Genomic DNA, 19,413 nt, shown 5'->3' on the forward strand with positions numbered 1-19,413 from the left:
GCAATAATTTGGCATTTTAACTATTTCAACAAACTAAATTTAAATCTTAAAAACCTTTTTAATATACGTATCTGCATGCTTCTAAGAAGAATTGTCCACAACACTTTTATAATTCCCAACTAGTTAACGCAACAAATATTTTCAAACAATTTTGACTGATATTTAAATTTTATAATTTAGCTTAAAAATAAAAATAGGTAGACAAGAATATATCTATTTTTTGGAGTCTACCCCTAGGTTTCTATGTTTTTTCTTTATAATTCCTAACTGGTTAAAGGAATAGAATTTATTCAAGTTTCTCTTAAACACTTTTGATTGATTAAAATTGAACAAACAAATTTAAGCCTAGGATATAAATTTTCTTTTTTTTAATTTAGTTTATTAGGTATATAGTTTTCTATTTTCTGGGCTATTAAAATTTGTCTATTTAGTGCTGTGGGAAGCATATTGCAAGGCTAATCAATGTTTTATTTACATAAAGCCTATTTATTTATTGCTTGCCTTCTTCTGCCGAGTGTATGTCGAGTTTCCTACTGTTTGGCCACTCCTTTTTTCCGTAGTCCGCCGGTTACAGGACAAAAGTACCGGAATGTGACACGATGCGGCGACGGGAGGACAACGATGCGGCCATGTATAAAATTTTTCACAATTGCAATTTGTAATAAAAACATGCACTTTTTGCCATTGTTATATGCGACCCCGCATGCTGTGCTGCACTGTGGAATGGAGATCCCCATCGCCATCATATATGTACGAGTATGTGGGTCTGGGGAAGTGACATGCGTGTAAAACCATTTGCCGGGCGATGAAAAAGTCAGGGAAAAAAGTTCGACCAAGATGCCACCAACCGGGGCAGAATGAGCTCCGGTGCGATTGCGAGAGATAGAGGTGAATCGGGAAATTCGGGGAGGATGAGGATGTGGTGACCTCTTATGGCTTTATGCGCTTTTAAGTGCTCCACCCATTTCATAGCCATATCCATAGCCACATCCACATCCGAATGTCAACTGTTAAAGCGGTCCAGAGTGCAACTCCAAAAATAAACAGAGCATAAAATATGATTGTCGTTGTTTTTTTTTCAAAGTAATTCTCATAGGGGTAAAAAGCACTGAGAGGTATGTTAACAATGAAAAATAATTGATAGTGGCTGATGCTCTTCATATTTATGAGCACAAACCGAATACAAATAAGTTTAAAACTTTTTCACAAAGATGAAATAATGAATTTGAATGCGCACTCGAAAGTGATGACTTGAATTGTTCACAGTTTTAAAAAGCAATTTTAGCAACAAAAAAAACGACACAAGAGATATGTTTGAGTTATACAAAAGAAAACAAATTTAATACATGCTGAGTTTTAAGCAGGAACCAGAGGATCGATAATATATTAAAAATAGGTTTGTTCTTACTCCATTGAACTTCTTAATGTATTTTCATTTTATGTTCAAAGGTCAAGTTGCTAGTTATTTTACTAAATTTTAACGATTATCTTTTATTGTGCTATAACATGTCATCACATCACAATCTCTATCTACCCATAAATGTAATAAACAGTTTATGACCTTTACCGATATAACTCTGTGATAGTCAGTTACTTAGTTACTTAGTTCATTAGCAAAAATGGAGAAACACGCAACGGCCAGGGGTTTTTGCCTATGTCACCTGATTTGTGTGTGTTATCAGACTGGAAGGATCGGACTATATTTAGGATTCTATAATGTGGGCTACACAGAGGAACTAAAAAAATTCACTTGCGATGAGCAACTTTACGTGCAAATAATGGCTGTGGTTAATTTGTTTGCCAGTTGGCTTTATATCAGCTTCAGTTACCGATGGACCTACGATCAGTTTGTGTTCCTGCTTTATATACCACTTTATGTGTACTTTTTGATCCTAAGAAGACATCTTACGTCATCATAAATCAATGCAAAAGATTCTTGGCAGCCGACTGTGTGTAAAGATACGTAGAGAATGTATATACACTTTACTTCTGATTGTGTTGCTTATTTTGCTATTTTTATGGAAAATCAGAATATATTCTGTTTATCAGAGTGTTTTTATATTCGGCGTGGGATTTATCTACCACTTTGAGCTGTTGTTTTTCGGAAACTATCTCATTTAGCTGAGCTGTATCTATAGATTTCTAAATGTGTTTCTTTTTCAAGATATGATAAGTGATAGATTGCATATATTAAAGGGAATGCTGAGACAGCAAACCATTATATGGCGAGTTCATCGAAACGTGTCGAGATATTTTGCCCTTCACATTATAAGTTTTATGATCCACCCAGGTGTTCAAATTCGCATTATACTTGAGAGCCGTGGTCAACAAGTGTATGCTCATATGATTTATTCAATAATCCATTTACTCATATTGGCTTTATTTGTTTTAATTGCAAATTTCAAAAGAGATATTTGAAATTAAAAGATGATCCGAATAAATTTGTTTTAAAATCCTTGCAACACAGCACTTTGCCAAAGGCTTTTGAAGTAACATTTTTGAGAAGGCAAGAAAAAGTGCAGAGCAAACAGGATGAGATTACTATGATGGTGAGTATTTTATTTAATTTTTGTCAAATATATATTTTACTATAAATCTATTTTCAGTTCTCCAATAACTATCCAGCTGTACTGTTAACTAAAAAAACTTTTTATTTAACAATATTTGCCTTCTAATGTGTTAAGATTGGAATTTCCTTATCAATGCTGACGAGTTGCCCAAAAACTCACATTCGCGAGCTCCTTCTTTTGCTAGTTATTCGCTTACTTTATCACAAAAACTTAACATTACAGGAGTATGAGTACGAGTCCCAGGATGATTTCAATGGCAATGTGACCCAAACAATTAGTCAAGTCTATCGCTTTTATTTCTATGATGAGTTCGAGTGAATAATAAACAGCAAAATGAGCCACATTAACTTAATTAATAATTACCTAATGGTTGCGGAGAGAAAATGTGGTATGAATACCACTTTGTTGGAACTTTCAGTTGTTTCTCGAAATGGCACGACTTCGCTTCATCTTTAACATTGTGAAAGTTTTGCGATTTCCCTTGCATTTCTTTGGACTTCTTCAACTGAGATTTAGTGAATCTCGAAAACTATATCAACAAAGAGCCAACCTTTGCAGATTTTTATCTGCAATTTTTATTTCGCTGATTTTAATAATGCATAAAATTGTGAGTGGTCAGTGGGAAAAACAGAACCAGTTGTTTAATGCCCTGAATATTGAAAAAAGACCATTGAGAAGTAATGCCGAATTATGGAGCGAGAAGCTAACCAGTCTCTTTATTTTCCTGACTTTAATCTGGTGTTTGGGAAAAAAATATCTACTGTGGAAAGTGATAAATGAGGTACAATTGGCATATAAACATCTTAAATCTTTCATGGGAAAATATTTAATTGTGGAATGTTCTTGGCTCGTTTTCATTTACGCAATACTTTTGCTGCTGTTACTAACAATTTTTGGAGTGCAAATTGTTATTTTAAATTGGTCAAAAATTTATACTGGACGAAGAACATTAACCATTACCGAACTGTACGAGGTGTCTAATTACATAATGGGAATACCCCGAATATTTTTTGTGCTGCTTATGGCACTGCATATTCTATATCATCTGATGAATGCAGGTTGGCTTCAGTCTCTGAACGAGTTAAATTTGCAAAGGAATCTTAAATTATATCAGTTCCAGATCTATAACATATTTTCCATACAAAAAACTTTAAATATCTTGGCTGGTCATTATTTTAGAATGTCGTATATATGTTACTTATTTATAATGGCTTTTCGGACAGATGAAGTTTTGCACTTCCTTCGTTTTGATTCCAATGAGTTTGTGCAACAGCAAAAGACCCAAGAAGATCTTGAAGAGGAAGCTACTTGGGCTGGCCAGGAAAACCTGACAAACCTCAAGGAGCCGCTGAGGAAATCTTTACTTTTATTATCCTGGCATTTGGTTTTGTGGATTTTGCTACTTGCTCCTGCATATTTACAGCAGGAGGAATACTTTAAACTTATGGAAAAAAGCTGGATTTTCAAATCGGATGAAAACGGTTGCGAAATTAAAGAATTTCTTAATAAAAATAAATGGAATGGTCATTCGTTCAAGCAATTGGATATTCTGGACATTATGGTTGGGAACATAAGATATTTACTATATTCTTTTTACTTATATAAGTACTTTACTATATAGTTTCTTTCAGGAATTTCTATTTGCGAACGTCAACACAATTCCATTTGTTTTATGACTGACATATATCGAAAAAAGAAATCAAGCTATCATAATTTAAATATTATAGCAGGGCACTTTAAACTTCTTTTATTTATATTGATTTTCTTCGCTGTTGTCTACTTTTTACAGCAAACGGAACTCAGACAACTGCAGGAATACCTCAAACTGGATTCATAACAAAGTTAACTCACGCAACTTATCAGCATGACAAATTTAATAATAATTAAATTAGTATATAAATAAATTATGCCACAGAAGAAGCCCAGATGCTTTGTGTCCACTTTTCACCTTTCCCAGCAATTACTTAATGAATACAAAGCACAAAAGTCGGGTGGGTGGCTGGCCAACCTTTTTGCCATTTTAATGACCTGACCTCGGGCCCCTTCAAATATCACAGACATTAAAAGGCAACCCTCAAAACTTTTGCCATTATAAACATAAAATGTAAGCCAACAAATGGCCGCCGTATTGTTGTTATTCCAATGGCCTTGCTCTGGCTCTGCTCATATCTTAAGGATCCGCACCTTTTTGCGTGGCGCCAAAAAAAGGTGTAATTTATGCGCCAAACTTGATTGAATTTATTCGCAGTCGAGATTTACTCCCGGCCAGCACACAACATATCGATACAGTCAAAGAATATCAAATTAAATTCAATAAATTAACATAAATCTGAGTAAATTTCCTGGCACTCTGTTGCCCGCTCCCATTGGTATGCAAATGGCAACTGCACGGGCCTGAGCTTTCCGTGTTTTATATTTTATTTCGAGACTCCAAATCGGAGCCGCTTCGATCGATTCCAATAAACTTCTTGCCACGCGATGCGAGCAACTGGCAACATATGCGCTATCGTTGCAGCCGCCGGCAGGCCGTCAGTAAAATTGAATCAGCGCGGGGAGAGAAGGCAAGAATTCGAAAAGCCAAAAAGGAAATGAGTCGAGCGGATTGAGGCTGGGTTGGGGAACCATTATGAAGTGGTGTAAATACCTTTAACGTTTTCCAAAACACGAATTTCTATAATTTTTAGTTTTTATGTAAGAAATTATGTTTGTTTAAAAAATATATCTTTTTTAAATCTATAAGCTAAATAAACTTAAATGCATAAACCCACATCTGTGATTTTTTTATGGAAAAATACATTACAATTAGACTGTAGAGAACGTTCATTCTGTCTAAATAATTTCTTTAAATAATCCAAAGCTAACCACATAAATGTTCTTTTGAGTCTGAGGTGAACAAATTGGTTTTGTACTTGTAACGCATGGAAGAAAATTCTGAACTAATAATTGAGTTCCAAAAGTCTCCCAAAGTTAAACCAAATTTGTTGATCACCAAAAGCACTTAGTGCGGCGGATGTAGATGTTCGAGCACTTTAAGAGTGCACCTTGAAACGGCGTTTGGCATGGCTGACCCGCTGTCATTTCGAATCGGAGTCGCCATTTTGTCGGCCTTATTTTGTTTTTGGTCGCGCAATGTGTAGGCGCCATGTCTATGTGTCTGCGATTTCTTTTGGCACTTTTGAAAGTCTGCCAAATGGACAAAGCCAGAAAGGCGGAAAAGTTCAGACCGGCGTGCAGAGCAAACTATAGTACAATGTTGCTTGGTTGCAGTTTTGGCGATATAGTAATATAATGACACGTGTGTTCTGCTGTGTTGGCCTCGGTGGAAATTATTGATTAAATGTGCGTTTAGGGCGGGATACGCTTGATTGTTTGCGGTGACAGCTGTCGGCTGAGCGTTTGCAACCGCCTTGACTTCTCCGGCATGCATAATTAATCCATGCGGGGTGGGGTTTCACACAAAAGTCAAAGGGTCGTCCTGGGATGGATGAATGGATGGATGGATGGATGGATGGATGGATGGATGAATAGATGGCCTGGCGAAGTGTGGCTAATGAAATTTTAATTAGTGCAAGACAAGCGATAAAAAGTCGGAAGTATGAAATTACCATAAATGGAAAGCCGACGGAGGAAAATCAATGATAAACAGGGCCACACACACACTCATACACGCATACACGCACACATATGGGCAGAGTTCCGGGGCAATTACATGCATCAAAGATTCATATCTCCTAAATGCCGCACGGCGTCGTCGTCGTCTTTTCCCTTTTCATAATGCCATCATAATGACTTTATCTCTCTCAAGCAGGCAATAAATCTTGTGGGCCCCCAAAGGAGAGCCCTAGATAAAATCCAAAAGGGAAGCCAACCGTGGGAGGTCGCCATGGCCGTATAATGAAATATTACGCATACGCACAGTATAGAGCACTCATCTAACCCACTTTCTTCGGCCCCATTTTGCGAACAGAGCAGCGCGCCCATCATAAAAGTTAATTAATATGGCTTGGTTAGCTGTTAAATACAGCGCAAAATATGCCTATGGCCTGACCCAGCAGCCCGCTGACGTCATTTATCATTCTGCCTAGCCAGTGGCACATGGGTCGTATGCGTAATATGCGCTGACAGTTAGTTGACCACAGATTTAAACCTACAGCATCATCTCACCCTCCGCCGGCAGTCCGCTTTCGTATCGGCCATCAGCTATCAGCGAATGGGAAACCATTGGAAATTGCACAATACGAATTTGCATGCAAATTCCAATGGCCACATTGTCAACTCGGCGAGATTAAATTCTGAATTTGATCGAATTGTAAATAACCTATCTTGAAACTGAAGATTAGAAGTATAAAAATATCTTAAAAAATTAAATCTTTCAAATTTGTTACTCTATTTTCTTGATGTTCCCTTTCTAATTTTGAATATAGCTTAAATATTTTAAAATATTTTTTTTATTTTTTACAAGCGAGTGTATCGATATTCCCACGATATTACCCCTTAATCAGCTGGTCTAAAAAATATGCAAACGAAGTGGAGTATCTATGTAAATGTTTGTTTGTCTACAGTCTGGCGACGCGGGGTTTACCTGCCATTTGGCATTGTACGGAGCCTTCTCCAGTTCCCCAATTTGCATCTGCCACTCAGTTATTCTCTATACGTATACAATATATTTGAATCTCCGGGCGAGCTGGCAAGAAAATATGTTCCGTTTTTAAACAAATCCAAATGAAATCTGCGCATAACAACAAAGTTTTTTTTCTCAAAAAAGTTTTCATCTGACGAAAAAAATAAAAAATAAAGTCTTTTGGGCTAAAGAAGGAAAACTTTGCACTGGCCGTGGATTTTGTTTTCTGATAAATTTATACAGATATTGAAATCTATTTGTAATATTTCTTTCTTCCCTTTTTTTTGTGCTTTGATATGGAGCGGAATGCCTGATGAAATTCCGTACTGTATACACTTTTGATTGAATTTTCAGTTTGCCATTTTGCCTTTTCCATTTTTGTGCCTTCAGCCGGAGGCGAATTAGAGATTGTGAAGGGAGGCAAAAACAGGTTTTGTAAGCATTTTCTGAGCAACAATCTTCAATTACAGCTGGAAAATTGCCTGGGGCGAGATTGCAGAAAGGGGATGTCGAGATTTAATCACAATTAACGTCATTCGGGGCAATCGGATAAAACCACAAAAGCCAATTAGTCGGCAACAAACTTGGCAATGCTTCACAAAATGGGTAAAATGCAAAAGTATTAAATATCGCGATAATTGCATTATAATGGCAAACAAGTGCATAAATAAAGATAAGGCTAAACTTATAAATAATGAAAAATTATGAACAAAATCCCAGTGAAAATGTTCCTGAGCAAAAAGTGTAGCTGTCAATTGAATTTATTATATAATTAAGAGCAATTTGTGTGCCGCTAATTGCAGCTGTTTTTCGGGCTTCATTCGCGGCTAATTATTTAATGGCAAGTAAAAACATTGAAAATTTGTGGAACGTGCCCATTGAAGTGTGCAACAAAATCGTTAGTTTGCAGACATGATTAAAGGCTCATTTAAGTGGGATATTTAAGTTTATTAAATGTTAAATACATGCAAGTTGATTTCTGTGATTATACTTATTAGTAGATAATGCAAGCAGTAAAGTTGCATTTTGATGAGCTTTAGCATGTTTAATCTTTGATATTTAAAACGATTTGCTCTACCACAGGTTATATAAATATAAATTCACTCATTTGAAAATGACATTTGAAATGACAAACAATCCTCTTTGGCACACTTTTAAACGCTTTTTATACAATTTGAGGCCTTTGTGTGTTATTTTATACATTAATATTTTCAACCGCAACAAAAGTTTTAATCCGCGAATAATCATTTTGTTAAACAGAAAAAGCATTCAATATGCATGCCCAATGAGTTTAATGAATGTTTTGTACATTTCCCCATTTAGTTTGCAACTTTTAGGTGCCACAGATTTTTAATTAATCAATGACAAATTGTGCACGTGCAACCGCACTGTGTGCTCAATGGCGGATTAATTAAACAACAATAAATGCAGACAGCATGCGTTTCAGCGCCCCACTGATTTTTATATTAATTATTATCAAAATGTTTGCCAGCATTAATGTTATGTGCAAATTTGTGTCGCTCTTTGGCCGACTGGTTATTTGCAGGCTCATTAAAAACGGACAATGCCTGGCTGCATTTTCCACCACTCTCTGTTTTCGCAACTTTATAAATAACGATGCGGAGAAATTAAATTGTTAACTTTGAGCGGTTTGTTCTTGATTTTTAAAAACTTTCTGCGCTTGGACAGTTTTCATGACATTTATTAAGCTGTCCTGGTGACAGGCAGCAGCGCAGCTTGTTATGAAATGCAAGTACGCTGTACAAAAAGCGTTGCACACTTCCTGAATTATGAGTAGAACTAACGCAAGGACTTGCAGGACGTGGATGATTCCGGGCAGGAAAAAAAGAAGCTGCACAAGACGCGGCGAAAAGTCATACTTTGAACATGCAGCGCTGATTCCGAATGCAGTCAGCTTCGGCTTCTCAGTTTGCCTTTGAAGCTTTTACACTTAAATGAAAGACGTGAAAGTTTAAAGAGAAGAAATCTTTAAGGATATTAAACTATGGCAAATGCATTAAAAACTATAAAAGTGTCAAAAAGTATGCAACAATTTGTTTTGGACACGGAAGTCTAATGGAAAAATCCTTAAAGACAATGTTTTATTTTTCATAACATACTTTTAGACACCTTTATATGTGATTTTCAAACCATCGTTCGCTGTACGTTTTTAAAGACTCGACAAATATTAATTTTAAAATAATAATGTTAATTGTAGTTATAAATATTTTTATTAAATACAAAACCCTTTCCTCTTAATTTTTTTATGGATGGATAAATTTAAATAAACTGTATCATCTGAACTTATTTTAAATTCAAAATGGATTATACCTCGATTAATTAATATTTTCTGTCAACTAATTCGTTCTTTAAACTTTTTTGTTCAATGTAATGCTGCCACTGCACTTGTGCGGCATGCGGAAATGTTTTTGGTGTCCTTTGCATTGTGGCAAATGTTTATTTCATGTTTCTCAAGTCCGGGCACGTTGTTTGTTGTGGAGGAGTTGCATGTTGTGAGAGGGGCAGGGGTATACCCCGCCCGATGCCTCATCTCACTCATTTCGCACAGACACTGGACTCGAGTGGCCCGCTTAATCTTATTTATTTATGGCTGCGCTCGGCGCTTTACGGCTACCTGGCAACCCTTGCTGTGCTTATGCTTACACAAGTACTTACAGTACCCACAGTACTTTTCGGAGCTGCCTGGCTCTGTTTACACATGAAATGCAACGCATATCGAATGCTACTTTAAGGCTTTATAGCCCCTTTTCCCCCTCTTGGCCATTATGTGTAATTGAGGGCAGTCGATTGTTAAATGCACTTACCCTCTGTTTATCTAAGCAGCGAAGCGGATCAAGGTGTTAGACCATCGCCATTGGAGTGAAAAGTTCAAGAGCATTACTTTATTCCTTGTATGGTATTTAAAAAAAAAAACGGAATGTTAAAAGGTGAGTAGGATATTTAAAGCGATTTAGTGTTCTGTAGAAATTTGGTTATATAAATGAAACATTTTTATGAATGGAAAAGAAAATAATTGACAAACTGTTTGGCTATAAGCATTGAAGTACGAGAAGATTATGGTTTAAAATGCTAGCTATTGAGGAGACAGGATAAGTTTTTTAAAAAAGAAAAATTAAAAGACAATGAAACCTTTTTTAAATACATGCCGCACTAAATTCTTTGGTTGATGTAAAATGCATTAAAAAAAAATGTTATTATTATTATTATTATTATTATTATTTAAAGCAATTAATAACTTTGACACGTTTATATGAACAAATCACAATTGTACTTTATTATAGTTCAGTTATGGTTCGGAAACAAACAATTTTTAAACTAATAGCCCGTGTCAGTCTGTAATGTATCATCATAACTCTGCACTTGGGAATTTGAATTTATTTCGTGTATCATGCCCTTTTCTCAGCCCCACTATCGTATAGATTTCCTGATAGCCAAAATAAATTGGCGTTACAGTTGAGTAAACTTTTGGCCAGCATTTGCCATGTGCACTTGAGAGCATTTGCATACGTATTGGTGGCGGGTTCACCGTTTTTGGGTGGGTTAAAGTTTTCGGGGAGGTCGGTCTGTCGACAGTTTTAAAACTTTCCAGGCAATCAAAGTGTTAACAGCTGGGCTATAAAACTTTGGCCAAAAGAAACTTTCATAGTGCATGCAAATGTACGAGTGTGTGTGTGTTGGGTATCTACGTGAATATCTATGTGTGATTAGGGATTTGTGGCGCTTGCAAGTAGATGACCCACATTGCACATCTATTGAGAGCTTTCCTAATGAGTTCGACAGCTGGCTAATTGTTGCACGGCATTAACACCTTGGAAGCCAATTGCAGCAGCTGAATCAATGTCATTAGAGCATCTGCAGAGGATCATGGTCATGCACCTGTAGAGTTTATGCATTGGCATGGCTGTGGGCCACAAAGCATGAAATTGGGCTGTCCAACAACAGGAATTACGCACTTGCCAACAAACATTGGATTATGTTTTTATTGAATGATTAATTGCAAGGTTAATTAAATCTAAAGCATAAAATTATTGTATTACTCTGTAAAATTATTTATTAAATAGCAAAGTATATTAAGACTTGAACAAAGTGCACTTAGAAATTTTCTTAATCAAACAGCTTAGCCATTAAATGGACTTATTACCTGGACCTTTATTATTTTGATGAAATCGCAAGCATTGCTTATGGTTTTATTGAATTACACTATTAAATATAAGGTTTATTTAATAAAGGAGTATATTATTAAAGTGTTAAACAAGGTGCACTTCAAAGTTTACTTAAGCAAGTAGCTTAACGCCCAAATGGACTAGCTATTAATATTTTGATAAAACTACATTTGTCTTTGGCTAAATCCCAATTGACTCCCGTGGTCGGATTCAAACTCTTTAAGCCGAGGCAATAATTTTGCGAAAAGTAGAGAATCCAGGGCAAGGACACACCCACGCACAAGTCAAACAAAAAGCGACTTGTTAAGCTGATTTCTACGTGTTTAAGTTTTGTCTTTCGTTTGTGTTTACATGAGTTTGCCCACAGATAGAAAAGGGGGCTATTACTTCACACACACACACACACACACACACAGAGATACGAACAATGACCCCCAAGAACATTTGTTTGGTTAACCCAACAAGGGCCAGAAAACCACCCACTCCCTCATTCCAGACTGAAACCCAACGCAGATTTATTTGGGCGGCAGCCGTGGGCTAAATCAAGTCTAGACAAGTGAGCACATATTTAGTGGCCAGAAAGGTGCCCAAAGGGCTCCATCAGCCGGCGGTATAATGGCCGCCAATTAGCGTTGTTAACGCAATGAGAGCTGGTCAGCTTTAATTCAATTTACCAGATACCCCAGATATCGCGTTACGTAATTCACAAGCTGCACACAAGCCAGATATTTATTTAGTCCAGTTGGCAGCTGTCCAAGCTATCACTCGTCAGGGGATTATTGCCATATATATTTTCCCAGCAATTATCGCACAATTTGCATTCACAAATCGGGTTACACATTTCAAGCAAAATATGAGCCAGATTTAATCAAATTCCAGCTTAACGGCAAAATAAAATATGACTCAACAAAGATATTTCTTATGGTCAATAAATCCAAACAAAAACTAATAAATTTCCTGACCAAAAAAAAAAAAAAAAAACAAAAAACACATATCAAATAAATAAAAGCAGTTTTAGTTGCAAATAATTCAGCAATCTAAGATATTGTATAGCCATTAAGAATGTGCCACATTCAATCAAGAAATTGATATTCTGGGCAGCGGCAAAAGCTTTGAGAAATGTGGGTTCTCAGACTAGACTAGGTAAAATACTGGCCACCACTTGGCTAACTGGCTAACTGATTTACCCTGCCTCAAGTTAAGACAACTTTTCAGCGAGGTAAGCCAGCGACGACGAAAGCAAAATGTAAACTTCATTAAAAACTTGCAGAAAGTGGAAAGACAAGGGAAAACAAGGCGGACAAAGCGGCGAACAGACACAAAATTATTAATGAAAGGCTGCTCGCAATTAAGCTCGTTACGACTCTTAACTGCTGCTCATTAAAAGCACTCGTAATTAGCAGACGTCGCTCATAAATAAACTCGGCACATAAATTAAATGCAACGCATCACCAAAAATCACACGCACGCACAGCATAGACAATTTTCGGAAATTGGCAAGCTTAAATAAATATGGGCGAAAATCGTCATTCGTTATTTGTTATTCGCTATGCGTTATTAAAAAAGTTCTTCTTGCGCAAGGTCACCCGTTTCACTCTGCTGATCCAGCAAACAAATAAAGGAAATAGGCAAATGGCCAGCAAGAAGTAAGGAAAACCCATACGATGGGCCATCAGCATGTGTGAGTACATTTATTAAACAACTTTCAGGGTCAACGACAGCTGGAGTGCTCCGAAATCAGCATGGAAATGGGCGAAGGATGTTCCGTATGCTAATTCCCCATTGTTTTTGGGGGCGGAATGATAAAATCCAGGAAACTGGCAGAGGAAGTGCACATTTCTTGGGTTATTTATCAAGTTCAGGGTCACAAATACAGCGAGTGGTAGGGAAAAAGTATTTGCAAAAATGGAACTTACTTAAAAGAATTTAAGAAATCAAGTTAAGGAAGGACTAACAAATAAGACAAGTAACTTTATAATAATACACAATTACAAAATAGTTGACAGACAAGGCAATCGCTATAAATCAAATTTTACATTGATTTTTATCCTTCAAATATTTTAGTTTCTCATCATTGTATTTATAAACAAAGTAAGAAACATGATAAAAAATAAAATTGCTTTTCGTGTTGCAATTTAACTAAACACATTCGATTTTTGTCTTAGTAAACTTTCTTTCCAAGTGCATGGATAAGGTATTCCGGGCCCATTTTTCTTCATTGTCTTAGGCCAAATGATAAATGACAGGAAGCAGCTGAAGGAAACACAAATTTCACCAGTTTTTATCTGGTTTAGCTCAGTCGAAATAAATTCCCAGAACACAACGGCCAATTTCACAGCATGTCCTTCGGCTACAAAACACTGCTGTGTTAAGTGGCCTGGCCTAAAAGCATGGTAAACTTTTTGCGGAAATGACACTAGTTCCGATTCGAGGCATGGAAAGCGCGCTCAACTGACCCTGGGCCCGTGGAAAAGTCCGGTCAGGGCTATAATCATAGACTATGTTGCAATAAAAGCCAGGGAGGCCAGCTGAAAACACGGACAATAACCGAGAGTGTGCTGAAAACATGGACAAACTGTGAACTTCCTTTGCAGCTGGCAAATCGATCCGGATTTGTGCCATGTCATTTGGCTTCAATGAACGGCTGCATATTTAACAAACATGCTGCGCAAACATAAATTGTTTGTTTTTTCTAAATTAAAAGCATTTAAAATACCTTTAACCGATTTAGCTTAGCAAATAAATTACCTTTAAATCGGCAAATACAAAGAGACACACAGGCTCTAGCTGCAGATGACGTTTCATTTGATTCATTTAAATATATAATGCCTCCTCTTTTGTCTTCGCAGCTGCACAATTTAGAAAGACAAATGCCAAGTGCAGATGGCCGAAAGGAGAAAATTAAGTCAGAGCGAAGACAATCCAAACAAATGTCTTGTTAAGTTTGTCTGCTTATGGTAGGAAACGATATGCAATCAATAAATAAAGCCTACCAAATATGTAAAAGGATGATAAACATTAAGAACAATGCGATTTGGTAAAGATTAGAATGCACAAGATCTTAGTGCATAGCCACATCTTATTTTTTCTTTAGTATTTTTTAGTCATTTTGCTTCCCATTGTTTGCAATCTTCTGCTGACACATCTTGAAGTTGACCCACATAGTACTGTGCTTAAAAAACCCTTGACACAAAATCGTACACCCTTTTTGGTTGTTTTTTTTTTGGTTTAGACTTATCCAATCCGTTTCCGCTGCTGTTGTTTCCATTATGCTCGACATTTCAGCAATTCCGTTGACAAGAAAACAAAGAAAACGGATTTAATGTTTTTTTTTTTTTTTTTGCAATTAAATGCACATCAAAATGTGTGTGAAAAGTGTCAAAATGAGTGCGTGTACAACATGGCGTATGACAGATATGGCAACATGAGTCACAACACAAATGTGGCTTAAACTTCATCTAGGCCCTTGAAAAACAAACAAATAAATGAATAAAACACAGAAAGTCTACTTGTGTGTGTACTTCCAAAACAGAATTGTGTGTGTGTATGCATAGTAATTAAAAAAGTTTTATAATTTCGCACAGTGACACATGGATAAAGCAACCGACAGTCACACACATTTTACACCTGAGCTGAGAGAGTTTCATGCAAATTATAATTGTTGTAAAGTTACAACCACGTTTTAAATTATGTTTGCCCAACGTCGTGGCAAAAATCATCAACGTTGTAATTTTATGAAGGGAAACAAAAGCTTTGATTATGGTTAGAACAAAGAGTGACCTTAGTGATGGTTGTAAATTTAATTTACAAATAATTAAATGACACAATTGAAATTAAAAAAGTAAAGTGAGCCCATGAGCAGTGGCTAAATATATAAAATTTCATTTTTAAATAATCATTTAGATATTGCTTAAATAATACGCATCTTAAAAGTCAAAGGTCAACGTTTTTTCTAAAATTTCCAAGTCATTTACTTATTTATTAAAAAGTAATTAAATATAAGACTTTTTTTAAATTTTACGCTATTGCTTAAAGAATAAACATCTTAAAGGTCAAAGTTCAAAGTGCCTTCTTATGCTTATTTTCTCAACCTATTATATTTTCCCTAGCTTTTATATTTCCCTTTCCGAACTAAAGTCAAAGTAAAGTTGCCCCAGCCCTAAGTCCATTTCAGCTAGGTGCGATCTTATTCCGTTGAAATGACACCAGCAGCATCTTAATCCTTTTGCCAGGACATGGCAGCGTATTTCCAAAGGACAATGCCCGGCCACGCGTTTTAATTAAATTCTTTTGTCGCATACAGGCGGCGAACATGCAAAAATCCAACACTCGAGCGGAGAAAAGTGGGGATACCGGAAAACGGGTAGCGGGAAAACGGGATAACGGGAAGAGCGAAAGAAAAGCGGCAGTGGCAGTGGCAGCTGGCTGCGAATAACGGAAAAATGAATATAAAAGGCAGAAACGGAAAACGAACTTCAGCAATGCCAAAATGGGCAGCCAATCATACATATGTGGGCGTGGCGGCAGAATGTAATAAACGCGGCACTGCGTATTGTTAGATGAATTTCTATGACCCCTGTGGCATTGATTGCAATCCCATTCATCCCCAGACAATCTCTTATTGAATCTATATATCTCCATTCCTCCGCTCAACTGCTGTTCAATTTGCCATAGTCTAATTGAAGGCGTCTGCAAATACAAACACAAGACCACAAGTCACATACACACACACACACGCAGCTATTGACATTGGAGGCCGCAGCATTTCATGATGTGGCGACAATATTTGATTGCCTAATATTGAATTAATTTACCATATTTTGTGGCCATGTGGCCGCAAAATCCCTAGACCAACACCACACAGTATACACTGCCAAATGCAGCTGTAGTCATTTAAATTGCAATTACAACAACTCGGGGACTCAAGGATAAGGCAGAAATGTTCCCTTCTATACATAGTATCACTGACTTACTTTCTTTTCGTTCCACTTGATGGCTTTCTCAAGCAAATTTTATGGGTAATAACAAGTGAGCCTTCGAAACGCATTGACCTGTCCCAAAAGATGAAGAAGTGGGGCGGAAAGAATGCGAGAATAAGGTAAAAGTTTAGAGGGCAAAGGAGAAAGTTTGTCAATACCCTAAAATGAAAAAATCTTTTTAGTTTTAAGAATGTTTAAGGAAAAGGAATTTTCAAACATTTGTAAATCTAAATATATGGATGTATCTTAGAAATGTGATGTATTTTGTAACCAACATTAGGTAAGGTGGCTGATTATTAATAACTATAGACATTAAAAGTGTAATGTGTCATTTTTACTACAATTTTGTAAGCATTTTAATTTTGTAGGGTTTTTGTTTATAAAGCAAAGGAGCAAGTTTTTAAGCCCGTTAAGGAATACAAACCAATTAGTCGAAACTTATACTTGTAATATATGAATAATTATATAAAAATATTGGTCTTAATAATTTTTTGCGTTATATTTAAGACTAACATCTAGTTATAAAATATACACTTCTCACCATAATACATTTATTTCCAACCTGGTTTTCTTTGTAGAGTAGAATTCCATCTGCAATTACTTCAACTCGCAGACAATAGTTGGCCTAAAAAGTATGCAATACAAAATTTGCTCTCAACAACATTCAGCCAAAGAAGTGAAGCGTGCAGCAAAAATTCCGTTGGACAATGGACAGCTTTCGTTTCGCATTAGGCACACACAGCCAAAGCCCCAAATTGAAGTCAGTAAAATGGCATTAAAGAAGGCAGAAAAGCGACTGACGACTGAGTATAAGGCACGATTTCCGGCTTCCTTCAGAGCGCAGGAGCAACAATAATAACTTCAGACTGTGTACATATTTTGCTTCGGGGAAGTCCCAAGTCCAGACCCAAATTGTTTGACTATGCGTCCGATGTGAAGCGCTCGGTAAATATTTTAGGCAAGTGACTGGACAGGACAGAACGTGTGCCGGCTTTTTGTGCTGCTGCTGGCTGGGAAAATAACAACACATAACTGCAAATGAAATTTCGTAGATTTCGCTTCAAAGTAAATGAAGAAAAATGTGCAAAAGCAAATTGCCGAGCGAGGGGTGTAAAATGTGGCAAAGGGGGAAAATTCCGAAACACTTTGGCTGGCTGGTAAGTAGAAAATATTTTCATTGTTGCTGACACCTCGGTAAACGCGAAGGATGCCAGATACGAAGTGCAAGAGATGGAGCTGCCAAGACGGAGCAACTTTTTAATTAAGAAATCTTGCGAAAATTGCTTAAATATTTCAACTGCACTTGCAACTGTTTGTGTCCTAATTGAGACGAGATGGAAGATGCAAACGTTTTAAATGTCTACCCAAAACCGAACCATTCGAAAACTTTTATTTATGGCCATAAAATGCAATTACACAATAATATGCCATCGTTTCAACTCAATTTGGCAACCGTTGAAGGAGAAGAAAATGGTCGAAAACTGTTGCCACTATATTTACGGGCATTTTATTGGTTTCTATGGCCCATACAGGAGCCTAAATCTACCAAATAGATCGGTTGAGCGCTTCCGATTACGAATTATTGGGCCAAGGACACATCGAATTGCGAGCCAAGTTTAATCAGCAAAAATATTCAAAATATTCTTGTATTCTCGAGTCTTACCATCTCAATTGCTCAGTGAAAATATCATAAAGTGTCGCTGCGGGAATTGACACCCCGAACACACATTTGCATAGAGTTATATTCAAACGAACGCGTATATGCGCAAGGATAAACACATGTGTTCAATATAATAGTTCGATTTCCAGCCGAAGAAAACTAGTAAAAAATTTTGATTACTTATTATTATTTTAATTTAATTGTTAAAATGTTTTTACACACTTTTTGCAGCTAACACTTTGAGTTTTAGCTCTCTCTGTGTATATCTAAATCTTTGAAAATTTAACTAAATTAAATTATCTATTGCTGTTTACAAAATTGCCTTTTAAATGATGTTTTTGGATCCTTAATAGAAATTTTTTTAAGTTATTTTTTATTTGCTTACTAAATTTGTAGTAATGTGTTTCATCTTTATAATTATGCATATAGTGCTATAATTTTGTGCACATCTGTGGCAAAACGTATTTATCTACGTGCCAGTTAGAATGTTTCATTCCTGATGCTGGCAGTAGTTTCCTGCGGCGCACTCAAGTCGTAAAGCGTCTTGAACAGTATTTATGTTGGTTATTAAATGGATTCAGCACCGAAAACGATTTCAATTGGATTTGTGCGCTGTCGAATAAGTGAGTTTTATGCTGTCGAACAAGTAGCCGCATAAATGTTGATGGTCTAGCTGATGGCCACTACTGGAGAACCGAACACCTTTTAAATGGTTATGACCGCTTTTAGTTAAATTGCCGGCAGTTGTTGTAGTAGGCCTAAAACAGTAAAAACTTTTTCCCACTACAATAACTTGATGTGCTCTGCAACACTTTAGCCAACATTTGGAGTTGGAACTTTTGAAAGCTTTCGTAATCCTGGGCAAAGGGCCAAAACCGGAAGACCTTCAACTTATTCAATTTGTCGTTGCTGGGAGAAAGCAACACCACCCAAATGTGGTCGCTCATAATTGAATTATTGTAGTTAGGTTGGGGTTTTATCATCAGTTTGGGTCTCTAAAAGGTTTCCTCAGGAGTTCCCAACTACTAAACCACTTATGATTATATAGGTAGGAGTTATTTTTACAAGAATTTAATAGTAAGATTGTTTGGAGCATGGCTTTAACATAAGTTTATTTATTACCGGTTTTTAATTTGATAAATATTTAGATAACTTTACTTTTTTACTTCACTGAAAGCTCTTAAGTTACTATATTTCGCCCGAATTCCAGGGCAGAACAGCCGTTTTAAATGCATAAAACTTTTCGTATGAAAATTAAATGGTGTTGCCAGTACAAATTCGTTGTGCCATTTTTCAACAGTCACCACAATACATTTTTTTTGTACATTTTCAGTTCACATTTGTTGACCCCTTTTTACACCTACTGCATTTGCCTTTCTCCTTCGGGCCGAAATAAAAA

At 36.5% G+C, this 19,413-nt stretch overlaps 2 protein-coding genes across 2 annotated transcripts; both read left to right on the forward strand.

Annotated features, from left to right (window-relative positions):
• Positions 1 to 1,619: 1,619 nt before the first annotated feature.
• On the forward strand, positions 1,620 to 2,888 carry LOC108145747. Its single transcript, XM_017271309.1, is given in 4 exon segments — positions 1,620 to 1,912; positions 1,914 to 2,395; positions 2,398 to 2,549; positions 2,607 to 2,888. Coding segments are annotated over 4 exon segments (1,209 nt in total).
• Positions 2,889 to 3,000: 112 nt separating this feature from the next.
• Positions 3,001 to 4,407, forward strand: LOC108145610. The gene is made up of 2 exons (XM_017271145.1): positions 3,001 to 4,131; positions 4,192 to 4,407. Exons 1-2 carry the CDS (start codon positions 3,001 to 3,003, stop codon positions 4,405 to 4,407), a joined length of 1,347 nt encoding a protein of 448 aa, XP_017126634.1.
• The last annotated feature ends 15,006 nt before the right edge of the window (positions 4,408 to 19,413 follow it).

Source organism: Drosophila elegans, unplaced genomic scaffold (genome assembly GCF_018152505.1).
Source record: "Drosophila elegans isolate 14027-0461.03 unplaced genomic scaffold, ASM1815250v1 contig_208, whole genome shotgun sequence".
NCBI lineage: Eukaryota > Metazoa > Arthropoda > Insecta > Diptera > Drosophilidae > Drosophila > Drosophila elegans.